Source organism: Saprolegnia diclina, assembly GCF_000281045.1.
Source record: "Saprolegnia diclina VS20 unplaced genomic scaffold supercont1.29, whole genome shotgun sequence".
NCBI lineage: Eukaryota > Oomycota > Saprolegniomycetes > Saprolegniales > Saprolegniaceae > Saprolegnia > Saprolegnia diclina.
Window position 1 is genome coordinate 279,576 of NW_008246096.1, and position 13,779 is coordinate 293,354.

Sequence of the window (13,779 nt, forward strand, 5' to 3'; positions counted from 1 at the left end):
CACCCAATCGCGTGCGAGATCCTCTCCAAACGAGTACTTATTCTGAGAGTTGGCAATAAATAAGAAGAACTGGTCGCACTTCGGACCGTCTACCTCGCCGAGGACGACCCGCCCACCTGCATGTCTGGTACGACCTGCGTCGTCGATACCCTTCTCATGCACAGCGATCGTAGGCGGCGTAGGCTTCTCGATGCCAGAGTACCCGCGCAAGCGCAAGGCGACCTCGGATGAGCTCGGTTTCTCGGACGATGGGACGCACGACATGACCGCCATGGACAGCGGCGGCAATGGCAACGCCAATGGCACACTCACTGCCCGCGCCGAGACGGGCTCGCTCAAGATCAAGATCCGAAGGACCGGCAAGTCGGCAGTCTCGACACCCTCCAACAGCGCGGCAACGACAGCGACAGCAGCCCCACCAGCGATGAACAATGGCTTGAACAACAACATGTTTGGTGGGGCCATGTTCGCGCCACCGCCAGCGATGCCCTTCTTCCCGCCCATGATGGACCCGTCCATGTCCAGTGGCTTCCTCAGCATGCCGATGATGCCGATGATGCCGATGATGCCCATGATGAACCTCTCCACCATGAGTCTGGGGTCGCAAACCAGCTCGACAGACATGGCACCACCTGCGTCGCTTCCATTCCCGACGTCGGCCGCACCTAGCATCGACCTCGGACCACCCCCGCCGTCGGGCCCCGCGCTCACCGTCGAGCACTCGCTCATGGGCGGCGGGATTGAGCTGCAAAACGTCGTCAACGTCGACACGCAAAATTTCGACTGGAACCGCAAGGCCGCCGCGAATAATAGCAGCGGCAGCAGCAGTGATGAGACGGTCACGGGCCGGCCGCGGTCCGAGTCGCTCCCCAACTTGAACCTCCTCGACGGACTCTCCTTACAGCGCGAATCATCGTTCTTCAAAGAAATATAGATGGCAGTGTGTATGTGCACATCAACCTCGTCTTGCGACTGCGCAATTACTCGACCTTCGTGAGCGTCCAGAGGTCGTCGCCGAGGAAGTGGCCAAGCTCGATCGCAATGCCCTTGTTGACGCTCCGCCTACATATCAGCATGCGACCTCGCAGTGAGGAGGACAAAAGAACGTACACGTCGGCGGTCGACATTTGCATGATACCGACGCCCATCGCGAGTTCCTTGCCTTCGGCCATGATGGCGACGGGCTCGCCCTTCTCAATGTCCTCAAGCATCGACCCGCCCTTGGACGTGAGGCCCGGCGCCATGATGTTGGCACCCGAGAGCACATACGGGATCGCACCCTTGTCGGCGCGGACCTGCTTCATGAGGTTCGGGATCTTGTGGAGGAGCTTGAGCGTCGGCAAGAACGGGCCATCGCGCATGTTAAAGAAGAGGGGCGTGCCATCTTCGGCGACGACAATCTGGAGGTGCTCCGTGCCCGAGCACTTGGCGACGAGCAGCGGCGCCTTCTTGGGGAGGAGCTCCTCCATGAGCGCGCTATCGTTGGCGTCGAGGAGCGGGTACTGCTCCGCGATGCGCTGGCAGATCTTGCGCTGGACCGAGGTCTTGACCTTGGAGATGTTGGAGACGTGCTCGTCGACGGAGAAGCGCTTGAACATGCTGGTGCTTGGACGTCCACTACGTGTGTTTGCAACTTCCAGTGGTTCCGCCCTCAAACTCAAACTCAATTTTTTTATTTGCATTTTTTACGCTTTTTGAAAAACAGCCCCTCGCCCCACCGAGCGACGCGCAAGGCCCACGGACGTCGTAGTCAACCACGCTTGACTTAACCGCAGATCTCGCGGAGCTTGGCCGCGATCTCGTTGTACATGGGCTTGGCCTGGGGCAGCGTCGGAAACTTGTGGCCATCCGGGTGGACAAACATCGTGCGACTCGAGCTCTCGTACGCGCCCACGAGCTTCTTGGACCACGAAAAGATGGCGTCCGTCTCGCCGAGCACGTGGATCGACGGAATGTCCAAGTGGTACGAGCTCCCAGAGCGCAGCGCCTCGGGCATACCGTCGCGCGCGAGGAGGCCGCAGAAGAGCAAGACAGCCTTGTACGGCGGCGGCGTGCCGTGGCTGAGGTAGTGCGCCGTCAAGATCGTCGTCATGGCCGTGCCCTGCGAGAAGCCCAGGACCGCGTCAAAGGGCCCGAGCGCGTCGACTTGGCCGAGCAGAAAGTCCAGCGACCGTGGTAGGCCGACGTAGTCGCTGCGCTTGGGCGTCGTCTCGGTCGCCGGCGTCTCGACATGGTCCCACCACTCGTAGTACGGTCCGTTCTTGCCAAAGAAGAGCTCGACTTCGGCGTGCGCAGGCCCAGACGCGCGGTGCGGCGCGTTCAGGCTCACAAACTCGACGCCGTCCTTGCCACCCAGCGCTTGCTGGAGCCCAACCATCTGCACCTGCAGTACCTTGTTGCTCGTGCGCCAGCCATGTCTACAAGTAGCAGTCGTTGGCGCCCATGCACGCAGCTCGTACGACGTACAGACAGAGGATGCGCAGCTTCCGGCCGGCCATTCTCAATTGGCCGCGTTCGGTTCAGTCAGACAGGGTATCCGGACGATCGCTGGCGGCTTCGGCAGGAACACCATATCTGCACCTTTGCAGCTCCGGAGCTAGGAGCTGTGCCAACGCTGTTGCACTCATGGCTCTTGATGGCGCCTCCGTGTCTGCCAGCTGAGCTCTTCCTGCATCGGTGCTCATCCTACAAGCTCGGTGTCTGTGCATGTATGGTTCTCGTATCGCATCGTCCTCCTCGCAGGTCGCTGCTGCAGTCGGTCTCCACCTGCAATAAATGAGCCACTTGCATTACTTCAACACCGCTAGCAGCTAGTACAGTCCTATCAATCTAGAGACGGCTTAGAGTTGATACTCCTTGGCGAGCCACGCCTTGACGCTCTCCACGTGGCCCTTCACGGCCGCGGCGCTCGTGCCACCAGGCACGTTCTTGCGCTCGACGCTCGAGTCAAAGTTCCAGACGTCCATAACGTCCGGTGCAAAGCTGCTGTGCAGCGACTGGAGCTCGGCGAGCGTCAGCGCCGAGAGTGGCTTGTTGGCGTCTTCAGCGAGACGGACCGCCGCGCCTGCGACGTGGTGCGTCTCGCGGAAGGGCACGCCGCGGCGCACGAGGTACTCGGCGAGGTCTGTCGCGAGCATCTCCGTCACCAGAAACGCGCGCATCTTCTCGCCGTGGGGCGTGAGCGTCGCCAGGACGCCGGCCGCAATCTGGATGCAGTCGACCATGCTGTCAATGCAGTAAAAGAGCGCTGCCTTGTCTTCCTGGAGGTCCTTGTTGTAGCTGCGCGGGAGGCCCTTGAGCGTGATCATGAAGCCGTTGAGGCGGCCAATGATGGCACCCGACTTGCCGCGGAGGAGCTCGAGCGCGTCCGGGTTCTTCTTCTGCGGCATGAGACTGCTGCCCGTGCTGTACGCGTCGGCCATCGTCACAAATTTCTAGGGTTCCATGAGCCTTGCAGCGTAGAGAAGGACGAATGCTACCAGCGTGTTGTAGATGATGAGGTCTTCCGAGAGCTGCGAAAAGTGAATCATGGTCATCGACGCCCAAAACATAAACTCGACGATGAAGTCGCGGTCGCACACGGCGTCCTAGCATCGTATCAGTACGAGTCTTCTGGACCCCGCTGTAGTGACGTACGAGGCTGTTGGGAGAGAGGCGGGCAAAGCCGAGCTCGGACGCGAGCAAGGCGCGGTCAATGCCAAACGAGTGGCCGGCAAGCGCGCCGCTACCAAGGGGCAGGACGTCGACGCGCTTTGACAAGTCGTTCAGACGCTCGACGTCACGCTGGAGCGCCGCCACGTGGGACATGACCCAGTGCGAGAACCGAATTGGCTGCGCCGGTTGCAAATGCGTAAAGCCTGGCATGAGGAGGGTCATGTGCGTCTCGGCCAAGTGCGTCGCGACCGCGAGGAGCTCGCCCATTTGGTGGCTCAGACCCTTGACGGCTTCCTTGACGTACAGGCGCACATCGGTGGCGACTTGGTCGTTGCGGCTGCGGCCCGTATGAAGCTTCCCGCCGGCACTGCCAATGAGCTCTGTGAGCCGGCGCTCGTTGGCGGTGTGGATGTCTTCGTCGCCAGCACAGACGACAAACTTTTTGTCGGCCCACTCGGCGTGGACGAGGTCGAGGCCATGCTGGATCTGCGCGTTCTCGTCGGCGGTGATGACGCCAGCGGCCGCGAGCGCCTTGGCGTAGGCCTTGCTGCCTTGGATGTCGGCCGCCCACATGCGCTGGTCAACGCTGAGGCTCTCGTTGAACTTGTTCATGACCGGGTCTAGCGCGCCGCTGAACCGGCCGCCCCAGAGCTTCTTGCCACTTGCTGCCATGCTTGTCTTGCCGGTTGGAGTCGAAATCTTTTTTGCTCTGCCAAGGTGCGATCCAACGCGTCAACCGGATATCGTATCCGGTTAAATGGATCGCGGCGCACCCAATTTTGGCCAATCAAACGAAAGCCGTCGGTGCCAGTTGAAGTTGGTGACCACAAGAACGTCCGAGAGACCGCAAGCTTCTTATCGTGGCAGCACGTACGTAGGATCATCGTCATACGGGATGTGCCACGGCCGCTGACGTCACAGCGTCAGTCGACAAGGCGAATATGACCAATATCAATAATCTTGCAAATAATTGTACTAGTACTTTGTAATCGCGCGCCAACTCGCAGCTCAATTTCGTAGTGTAAGCCAGTAAGGTCAGGTGCAACTCGCACGCAGCTCAATCTCGCAGTAGCTCTCGTAGTGTAAGCCAGAAAGGGCAGGTCCGTCGAGTCCGTAGGACGCTTTGTATACCATCCGTCCACCTGGCTATGACATTTCTCTACAGCAACAAGGCCGTAGCGCGATCGCAGATCGCTACAAGTATGCACCTGACGCAGTTTGAACGCCGAGTCTGTCGTGTCGAATGCATCGACGCACTGCAGCATCGCACGCACTGGGAGTAGGACAAATTGACCATTGTCGCTGGCGGAAAACTGACTTGGCAGCCGTTTTGAATCGATGAGCAGCAAGGTGCCATTGAAGTGACAACTGGTGTGTTGAGCTGCGCGTAGATCCGCGTGGTTGTGCGCGTGCGGCCGCCGCTCTCGATTGAGAAGGCGCACCAGTGCACGAGCCTCGTGTTGGACCCGCGGGCCAAGCGCGTCCGGCTCGGAAAGGACGCGGCAAAGGATTTTCAATTCGACCAAGTCTTTGAGCCGACGACGACCCAGAGCGAGCTGTACGAGCGCACGGGCGTCGCCAGCATGATCGCCAGCGTTCTAGACGGGTACGCATTTCTATCACTGACGTCAACGACGTTAGCATAGGTTTCACGCGACCATCTTTGCCTACGGCCAGACCGGGTCGGGCAAAACCTTTAGCATGGAAGGCTACGAGTACGAGGTGCGCCTCATGTTGCTACCACTCCGAGCTCAAATTGGAAGCAGAAAACAGCATCCCGGCCCACTGAGCGCGTGAACGCCCGGCCCAAAGTCGACGTGTCGTCCGACCGCCTTGGCGTACGAGCGGCCATCGCCTTTGATGTCGATCAACGATGGCTAGATCGTCCCTCGTGTGATCTTGGGCATCTACAATGCGGTGGCGAGCGCCGACAAGGTACACGCACGCGGAAGGTCCATAGAGCGGAAGATGATGCATGTTTAGATCCGCGAGTATACGATTCGATGCTCGTTTGTTCAGATCTACAACGAGCAGGTACCCGTCCCACATCTCGTGCGCGTGCATCGACCGCACTAGATCCTCGACCTCTTGAACCCAAGTCTGGGGGCCGCCACAAAGTACTACGAAAGGACGACTACCATTTGCAATGGCACGCACTAGGTCGCTTCGACTGCGCTGGGCAGCCACCCACGAGTTTTACGTTGAGAACCTCATCACGATCACGTGCACGAGCGCCGACGAGGTTCGGGCGCTAACGGTTGGCATGTGTTTCTACTGTGTCTAGATGCTGTCGAAATTCCAAGACGGCGTCAAGCACAAAATCATGGCATCGCACAACCTCAACGCAGCGTCGTCGCGGTCCCACTGCATCTACACCTTGTATGTCGAGAGTGTCGATACGACCAACCCCGAAGACGTGGTCAAGGCCAAGCTCTCGCTCGGTGCCGCACCTCCTTGTATGACACTTGACTACACCGGAACCTAGTCGACTTGGCTGGCTCGGAGCGCGTGGTCAAGACGGGCGCGACCGGTAGGCCTTGTTAGAGCAAGCACAGCAAACGCTAGAGTAGGGGTCACGCTGCAAGAGTCGATCGGCATCAACAAGTCGCTCTTCGTCTTGCGCCAAGTGATTCAGACGCTCAGCGACGAGGCCAAAGACGGAGGCGACACCAAACACGTACCATACCGCGACTCGAAGCTCACGGCGCTTCTCAAGCACAGGTTCTTACGCCGGACGGATCGGTACATTCACGCTGCGTGTAGCTTGGGTGGCAACAGCATCACGCTTATGATCGCTTGCCTCTCGCCCAGCGACGTCTATATGGACGAGAACCTGAGCACGCTCGTGTATGCGGCCCGCGCGCAGGTAAGCGATGAATTCCACTCACGGGTGCCCCACGCTACCTAGTCGATTGCCAACAAGCCAACCAAGAACGAAGACCCCAAGACGCTCTTGATCCAGCAGCTTCGCGACGAAGTTGCGCAGCTCAAAGCACAGCTGGCCCACGTGCGTACCTTATTTGATTATTTCAGTGGAAGATCGCTGGGTAGGCCCACGACGTGATTATGCAGCTGGGGGGCAAGGACGAACGCGTGCTGGGATCTATGAGCAGTCAGCGCCAGAGCGACCAGGAAGGAACGGCGGCGCTGCCCACAACGACAAGGCACAAGACGAGCGACAACAACGAATGTGATCCGCGGCTCGAGCCTGCGGCTCCGCTTGCCAAGCCGGGCAAACTTCTGGCACAACCAAGCCGCAACAACAACCAAGAAAAGGACAGTGCGGTGACGTTGTCACCGTCCTCAACCAAAGCAAACGAGGCGCAAGCGACTGTCGAAACCACCAAGTTGCAGCTGCACGTCATCGACAACGTGTCGCTGATCAAAACCATGTTTCAAGTTGATACATTGATACACGCGTCTCGTTCTCGAAGTGGCTTTTGCAATAGAACGAGCGAACGCTGCGGCTCGCGCTGGAGAAAGCCCAAGGCGACGTCGGCGCACAGACGGCGGAAGTACGCGCGCTCAACCTCGAGAACCGCGCGCTACGGGAGGTTGGCAGCTTGATTCTTGAGCCAGCTTGATCGTATCGGGCATGCTACTAGCGCATGGAGGTCCTCGAGTACTTGGCACTCGGCGCTGATGACGGCGTGTCCTTGGCGCGGCCCTCCCAAGACCGCATCGACAACGTGCTCACGGAGCGCGCAGCTTCTTCTACCCTACCCCCTCCGAGTCTTGCAACAACCAGCAGTCGGACCCTCTAGCCTCCCACCAACCTGACTCACAACCTAGAACCCGCTACTGTCGACGCCAAGCCAACGCACGAGACTGGCGTGCTCTCGGTACCCGACGTCGTGTTGGAACTGATCCACAAGGCCACTTGGTAGATCAGTGAGCTCCGCCATCTCCTGAGTGGCAAGCCCAAGTACCCCTTTCTGGCGTCGCTTTATGTACAGACTTGTCCTGCGTAGATCGAGCGATGCGCCAGCGCAACGCAACCGGGCGACCCGGCGTGTGCATAGCGCCGCCGACATTCCCACCCGCCCGTCGCTGCTCGAGCAAGGTGGGCGCTACAACGTCACTACTGGAAAATGCGAGTCCTACGGTGTAGACCCGACAGAGACGCTATCGGAGCTCAACCGGTTACTACGCGCCAAGGCCACCCTCAAAGCAGCTTCCAGTCGACCCACTCCGTTATAGAAAGAGAGCTATAGACAGTGGAAACATGCAACATTATTGTCCGTCGATTTACGCGTAAATAGTCTTGATCGCGTCCTCAATCACGGCAATGACAACCGGGACGTCGGCGTTGGGCGGGAAGCTGAGGCGGCAGAGCTCGACGCCACCGACGAGCTGCTTGGCCTTGTCCTCGGCCTTGATCGCACCCTGCGTCGACGTCGCGGGCACCGTGCAGTAGACGAGGCCGTTGTCCTGGCCAAACGACACGCACGGCTTGAAGTGGTTCTTGTGCGCCGTGAGCAAGTCCACAAAGCGCTGGGCGAGCGCAATGTTCTCTTCAGCGGTCGCCGTCGGGAGCGGCGGCAAGTTGAACGAGAACGTCGACGTCGTAAAGCCCGCGGCCGCTTGCGCCGGCGTCACGAACGCCAAGTCCATCACGTAACCCTTGGCGTGCGTCTTGACGGCCTGCACGAGTGCGTTCCCGACGGCGTTCGTGACTTCGTACGCCTTGCGGTTGCGCGCCTCAACGCCGACGTGGTTGCTCGTGAGGCGGTAGAGCTGGTCATGCTTGGCCGTCGTATCGAGGAGCGCGCCGGTCCAGCGCACCTTTTCGAGCAGCGCAACCGACTTGGCCGACGCGCTGTTGGCGATAATCGTGCCGGCGGTCGTGAAGCCACGGCTGACGCTCTTGCTCATGCTGATAAAGACCATCGTCGTGAGGCCGGGGGCGACATCCGACATTTTGCGCATGACTTCGCACGCCGGCGCAAACGTCGTGTCGACAAGCAGCAGCACGTCCTTGCCCGTGCGCGTCTGGTACGACGTCAGATGCGTTGCGAGCGTGGCCATGTCCGGGACCTTCATGTCTGGGTTGGTCGGGATCTCGACAAAGAGCACCGTCGTCTTGTTCTTTGGCGAGAGCGCATCGAGCGCCGCCTTGATCGACGACGAGATCTCGTTCTTGCCCGTGATGTCGAACGTCGACTTGGAGAAGAGCGTCGGCGCGCGCGACGTAAAGATGTCGGTGAGCTGCGACGAGCCGCCGTACGCGGTGCTGGCCATGAGCACGTCGGCGCCGCCCGACTGGAGGAGCGCGAGCCAGAGCGTGCACACGGACGGGAGGCCGGCCGTGAAGACGACCGGCTGCGCGTCGGCCTTGGCGTCCGTGCCCGACATGGTCTGCAAATGCGCGTAGAACGCGTTGAGCTCTTCGGGCGACGAGCGATCCTGGTCGGCCGTCACCTTGACGTTGGCAATCGCCTGGAGGTACGCCTCGCACACGGGCGTCGTGAGCGGCGTCGCGAGGCGCTTACGCACGACGAGGACGTCGGCCGGCGCAATCTTGGCCGTGTTGTGGATGTACAAGACCGAGTTGGGCGTCACGATACCGTCGGCGTGGGCGACCGCGGTCGGCGTCGCCTGAAGCGAGAGCACAACGACCGACGCGTCAGCGACGGGGCGACCGGCGCGGACCGTCAAGTTGGTGTTGAGGAGCTTGAGGGCATCGATCTGCTCTTGCGTGAACGGCGTCGTCGCGCTCTCGTCGACGTAGAGGACGACTGGAAGCTTGGCGGCGAGGAGCACCGAGATGATCGGCATCGTCGTCGAACCAAACGTAAAGACTTGCGCCGTGGGCAAGCCAACCTGGGCGCCGAGGACAAACTCGAGCAGCGTCGAGATGTTGGACGAGACGCGGAGGTAGTCTTCGGCGTTGCCGGTCGCCGTGAGCTCAGCCTCGGTAATGGTCGCGTCCTTGGCCGCGTGCTTGGCGCTGATGAGCGCCTCAATGTTGGCGGCGAAGGCTTCGCGGCCGAGCAGCGCCGAGTTGGCAAAGGTCGTGCCCCGCCACTCGTACGGGAGGTTGGCGAGGATCACGGGCAAGTACTGCTGCACGATAGCGAAGGAGGCGACCATGGTGCAAATGCAAAATGAGACGTCAGCGACCACGAGCCGAATAATGATTCGCGTGTTTGATTGGCTGATAATTCTGTCGAATCGGCGCCGCCACCATGAAGCGGTGTGCAAGGTGGGCGATTCGCGCGTGATGATTGGCGCACAAGTAGCGAATCACGTGCCGCCAAAAGGATTTTCCCAGCCAGCGGGACAAACCCTGCAGCAATTGCCTTGAAAAAGACGCTGGCCACCTGTTCTTGAAAACAAGCTGGTAAGCGCGCACGCGGCACTGTACTGAATCAAGGGAATCTGTGCTGCACCCCGACCCCTATGCGGGGAAATATCCATGGGATGTCCCAGTGCAAGACTCGAGGAGTTCGGTGGAACGTCAGTGGCGAATGGCGTCAGCAATGGCGACCAACGCCTAGGAAGACGGCGATGGGCCGCCATCGCTTGAGCTCGCTCAACCTAGTTGATGGAAGGAAGCTATCTGAGCGATATGAGAGAAGTTGATGGCGCCTGTCTGGGCCGAAGATCCGTGGGCGTGAAGCTGTGAAATGTGTGGCTGGCAGACGACGTCAAGGTTGAAGACCGGAGTTCAAGCACATCCTCTTGAGGATTGTGATGACGCTGATTCGAAGAAAGGCCTGCTTTCGTCTCGCGGGCCGCACGAGCAGTCGCAAGGGGGCGCGACAGGCGAGGGAGGTGGCATTGGTAGAACCGGTTACAGCGGTTGGACCAGTCGGTTAGACAATGAAAGGACCGGTTTAGTGAACCGTGGTTGTGGCAAGATCTGGACTGGAAATGATCTCCGTCGCGCAGTGCGACGTCGGTATCAAGCGCGATGGCTTGGCGCTCGCCGAGCTGCATGAGCAAGCGCTTGGTCTCCAAGGGCTGCTGCATGAGATCTGTACGACGATGACCATGCGCATCCAGGCGGTCGCGTCGTCGGTTGAGGCGAGTGAGGCAGCTGTCGAGGCGCAGCGGGCGGCGACCACCGACTTCTTGGCCACGCACGAGCCTGTGTGGACCCGATCGCCTATCACGCTGTAAATCACCTGGGTATGCTAGGTCACTCTCAGGATCAACTCGATCTTTGATGCGCTTCAGGGCCAGGCCGTGGACCCCAATATGGTAGCGACTTGTATGGCCCATCGGTGGGTCCTTGATGAAGCATGTGCCAGGTCGGCGGCGAGGAGGGCAAGACGCTCTTCGACTTTGTCGATGGCGACACAGTGCTGCAGCTGCAAAAGGACGCCGCCGCGCATGGCGCCATGTTGACCGCGCAACCTTTGGCTGCCTGGCACTCATCGCTGCCAATCACTAGGCTGCACGCGCTCGTGGCAAAGCATGCGATGGCCCTCGACACCATCCGCTCGATGCTTCATTTCTACTACACGATCGATTTTGAGATCCTTGGTGACGCGACGTCGTCGTTCGAAGCGATTGCGATCCCCGGTGGCGACGTGTGGGCGACCCTCGCCAGCCACGTCGGCGACCTCGTGGCCCGCACCGCCGAGAACATCCCACAGCACGTACGACGACGCCCTTGGACGTTCCATTGAACTCCTTTGTTGACCTCTGACGTAGCGATCGTTGCTCGATGGCAACACCTCGTACGCAGCGGATTTGCGTATTTGCGCTCCTGATGCTGTCGGTAGCCAAGTCTCATCGTCGTCCCTCGCGCTGGTCAAGGCCAGCCAAGACGCTGTCGACCGGCTGAGTACGCTCTACGACACGGCCGTACCACCGATGCCCTTCATTCTCTCCGGTGCATCATCGACATGTCTGTAGCTCGACCACTTTGTGGATATGGAGCAGTGCGACCGCAAGATCGTCGAGAGCTTCGCCGACATGCACGACGTCAACGTCGAGTACGACCGCGTCTACAGTGCGACACGCGCGCTGTACGAGGAGCTCGTGACGCTCGAGGGGTTCTATGCCCAGTTCCAAGCGTCGTTTGCGTCGCTGGCCATCGAGCTCGGACGGCGAAAGGCGTTTGCACAGCAGCATCTGCACGCGGTAGACATGACGCGACGACGTCGACGAATTGCGATACGTCCTGCGTAGGCGCGGGAGATGCAGGCGCGGCTGCGTGCTGCCGAAGAGGCCGAGCAAAAGGCGCGGCAAGCCTACGCGACGCTGCACCTTCGATTCCTTCCCGCGTCATTGGCCCCGCTCGTCGAGGTACGATGCAACAACGAGATGGAGTGCAGATCGATCAACGGACGCCGTAGGAAGCGCCGTTGACGATGCGCCTCGAGCTCGTGCGTCCGACCGTCGAGTAGCCAGAGCAACATTGTGTGTACTGTATCATTCACTGCGTCGACGGTCGACTACTACTGCTAGCTATAAGGTGCTCGTTCTTGACGAGGTCGGTGGCGGGCGACGCACTGGGTGTTGCTGTCGGCATCGTCGGTTGGCTCTTGGCGGCGCGCTTCTCGATCTTGACTTTGGCGGCCTCTTCCTGGATAACCTTGATCTTGTCGTTGTACAGCCCGAGGATATCACCATAGGGCGTAAAGCTACAGTCGAGTCGTCAGCTGCTCGGAGCGTACATACCAAGGGTTTACCCGAGGTTGTACAGTGCTCGTAGCGCGTCCGAGCCTGTCAGCGTCGTTTTGCCGCGCTTGTTGATGATCGCTTGGTCCCGCGTCTCGCTCGTCAAGTAGAGGAGAAACTCGGTCACACACTCTTGCATGAGCTCTAGGGAATGATGTAGGAGGCGACGCGCTATCGAGTCGAATACCTTTGGCGTCCTCGGCGATCTTGACCTTGGACTCTTTTGGGAGCGCGGCCTTCATGACCTTGTTGATGTTGCGCACCGGGATGTACAGATGGTCGTCGTCGGCGCCGGGCGTCGCGGACCGCATTGTCATGTCGACAAAGAAAGGGCTTTCGCTAATGGGCCCGGATGGACGCGGCGCGGTTGCGCTGACTGCTTGCGCTGCCTTGGGCTTAGGCTCGAGCGCCTTCTTCTTGGGCACCTTGACCACGAGCGACGAGGAGGACGCGGATAGCGTTGGACCAAAGTCGAGCTTTCGCGGGGTGTTGTTGGTCGGCGTTGGTGCTTGAGCGCTGGTGCTGGGCGCGTGGACGGGTGGTGTCGCCAGCGACGAGGCCGACGAGTGCACGGCGTGTTGCTGCGGCGTCGCTTGTCGGCTTTGTTGCTGCTTGGAGTACTGCGCATGTGCTTCGTGAATGCTATTGTGGAGCTGGCTCTGGAGTGCGTGCGAGGGCGGCGTCGCGGACGGGGCGCGGATCTGCGCTTGGGCTTGAATGGCCACGAGGAGGTGCTGTAGGATGATCGCATACTGCTTCGCAACGACGTTCGTCCACACGTACGGCTGCCGGCTCTGCTTTATCTGTGCACATTGTACAAACTCGTTCTTGGCCTCCCGCAGCATTTGGATCGGCAGGAACGGACCTGTGGCTTCCGGCGGCGTCAGCGTCGGATGGAACGTCTGCGCCTGGAACCAGCCAAAGAGCGCTTGCAGCACGAGCACGACTTCATCTGCCGTGCTGGCGTTGTGGAACGCGTACAGGAGGTTCAAGAGCTCGGACGTGCCAAAGTCGTCGTTCGAGTCCAGCCCGAGCGCGGCCGTCGCCTTGTTGCTGCGGTCGGTCGGCGTCGTGCGTACCCGCGTCGGCGCATCGGCCAACGTAGGTACGTGCACTGGCGTCGGCGTGGGGCGCGACGGATGGCTAGCCGCCGGCGACGACCGACCTGCGCCGTTGTAGCTCGGGACCGGCGCCGACTCCATCTCGTGGCCGGTGAAAATATTTTAAAACCATTTCATCATTTTATTGCGTATACTCGGCGGCAGATGTCGAGTACAAACGCAGATTCGTGAACTCCCATTGGCCAAAACAAAGAATTCCGCGTGAAGATATCTCAAGTTGCCGCCAACGGACCCAGTCCCTTCTTCGTGACGCCGTGGCCGTCATGGCCGCCTCGGCAGACACGACACCAGCCTGTATGGCCTAGGAGGTATAGCGCTGCTCGGCAGCGTGGTATGACGCATTGCGTCTCTCCTGCCACGCCGTTCGTTG

The 13,779-nt window shown here is 60.2% G+C and overlaps 8 protein-coding genes across 8 annotated transcripts; 3 read left to right on the forward strand and 5 right to left on the reverse strand.

Moving 5' to 3' along the window:
• Positions 1 to 53: 53 nt before the first annotated feature.
• Positions 54 to 955, forward strand: SDRG_09177 (hypothetical protein). The gene is made up of 2 exons (XM_008615094.1): positions 54 to 127; positions 174 to 955. Exons 1-2 carry the CDS (start codon positions 121 to 123, stop codon positions 932 to 934), a joined length of 768 nt encoding a protein of 255 aa, XP_008613316.1. The 5' UTR covers positions 54 to 120; the 3' UTR covers positions 935 to 955.
• Positions 956 to 980: 25 nt separating this feature from the next.
• Positions 981 to 1,598, reverse strand: SDRG_09178 (hypothetical protein; the record flags this gene model as incomplete). Its single annotated transcript, XM_008615095.1, has 2 exons — positions 981 to 1,062; positions 1,111 to 1,598. The coding sequence occupies 2 exons, from the start codon at positions 1,596 to 1,598 to the stop codon at positions 981 to 983; spliced, it is 570 nt and encodes a 189-aa protein (XP_008613317.1).
• A 167-nt stretch (positions 1,599 to 1,765) lies between these two features.
• Positions 1,766 to 2,498, reverse strand: SDRG_09179 (hypothetical protein; the record flags this gene model as incomplete). The annotated part of the gene is made up of 2 exons (XM_008615096.1): positions 1,766 to 2,417; positions 2,467 to 2,498. The coding sequence occupies 2 exons, from the start codon at positions 2,496 to 2,498 to the stop codon at positions 1,766 to 1,768; spliced, it is 684 nt and encodes a 227-aa protein (XP_008613318.1).
• Positions 2,499 to 2,767: 269 nt separating this feature from the next.
• SDRG_09180 (argininosuccinate lyase) lies at positions 2,768 to 4,360 on the reverse strand. Its single transcript, XM_008615097.1, has 3 exons — positions 3,637 to 4,360; positions 3,480 to 3,587; positions 2,768 to 3,434 (listed from the first exon to the last, which is right to left on the reverse strand). Exons 1-3 carry the CDS (start codon positions 4,324 to 4,326, stop codon positions 2,841 to 2,843), a joined length of 1,392 nt encoding a protein of 463 aa, XP_008613319.1. The 5' UTR covers positions 4,327 to 4,360; the 3' UTR covers positions 2,768 to 2,840.
• A 584-nt stretch (positions 4,361 to 4,944) lies between these two features.
• SDRG_09181 (hypothetical protein) lies at positions 4,945 to 7,901 on the forward strand. Its single transcript, XM_008615098.1, has 20 exons — positions 4,945 to 5,004; positions 5,046 to 5,260; positions 5,301 to 5,376; positions 5,421 to 5,492; positions 5,536 to 5,589; positions 5,638 to 5,688; positions 5,731 to 5,771; positions 5,815 to 5,896; positions 5,939 to 6,095; positions 6,140 to 6,184; positions 6,225 to 6,375; positions 6,418 to 6,520; positions 6,563 to 6,661; positions 6,706 to 7,053; positions 7,104 to 7,208; positions 7,260 to 7,404; positions 7,447 to 7,496; positions 7,542 to 7,579; positions 7,626 to 7,717; positions 7,766 to 7,901. Exons 1-20 carry the CDS (start codon positions 4,993 to 4,995, stop codon positions 7,852 to 7,854), a joined length of 2,025 nt encoding a protein of 674 aa, XP_008613320.1. The 5' UTR covers positions 4,945 to 4,992; the 3' UTR covers positions 7,855 to 7,901.
• SDRG_09182 (hypothetical protein) lies at positions 7,864 to 9,813 on the reverse strand. Its single transcript, XM_008615099.1, has one exon. It carries the CDS (start codon positions 9,745 to 9,747, stop codon positions 7,903 to 7,905), a length of 1,845 nt encoding a protein of 614 aa, XP_008613321.1. The 5' UTR covers positions 9,748 to 9,813; the 3' UTR covers positions 7,864 to 7,902.
• A 700-nt stretch (positions 9,814 to 10,513) lies between these two features.
• Positions 10,514 to 12,184, forward strand: SDRG_09183 (hypothetical protein). Its single transcript, XM_008615100.1, has 9 exons — positions 10,514 to 10,749; positions 10,798 to 10,860; positions 10,911 to 11,002; positions 11,054 to 11,261; positions 11,317 to 11,342; positions 11,388 to 11,469; positions 11,521 to 11,748; positions 11,797 to 11,913; positions 11,964 to 12,184. The coding sequence occupies exons 1-9, from the start codon at positions 10,531 to 10,533 to the stop codon at positions 12,012 to 12,014; spliced, it is 1,086 nt and encodes a 361-aa protein (XP_008613322.1). The 5' UTR covers positions 10,514 to 10,530; the 3' UTR covers positions 12,015 to 12,184.
• On the reverse strand, positions 12,044 to 13,490 carry SDRG_09184 (hypothetical protein; the record flags this gene model as incomplete). Its single annotated transcript, XM_008615101.1, has 3 exons — positions 12,044 to 12,251; positions 12,300 to 12,432; positions 12,476 to 13,490. 3 exons carry the CDS (start codon positions 13,488 to 13,490, stop codon positions 12,044 to 12,046), a joined length of 1,356 nt encoding a protein of 451 aa, XP_008613323.1.
• Between the last annotated feature and the right edge of the window lie 289 nt (positions 13,491 to 13,779).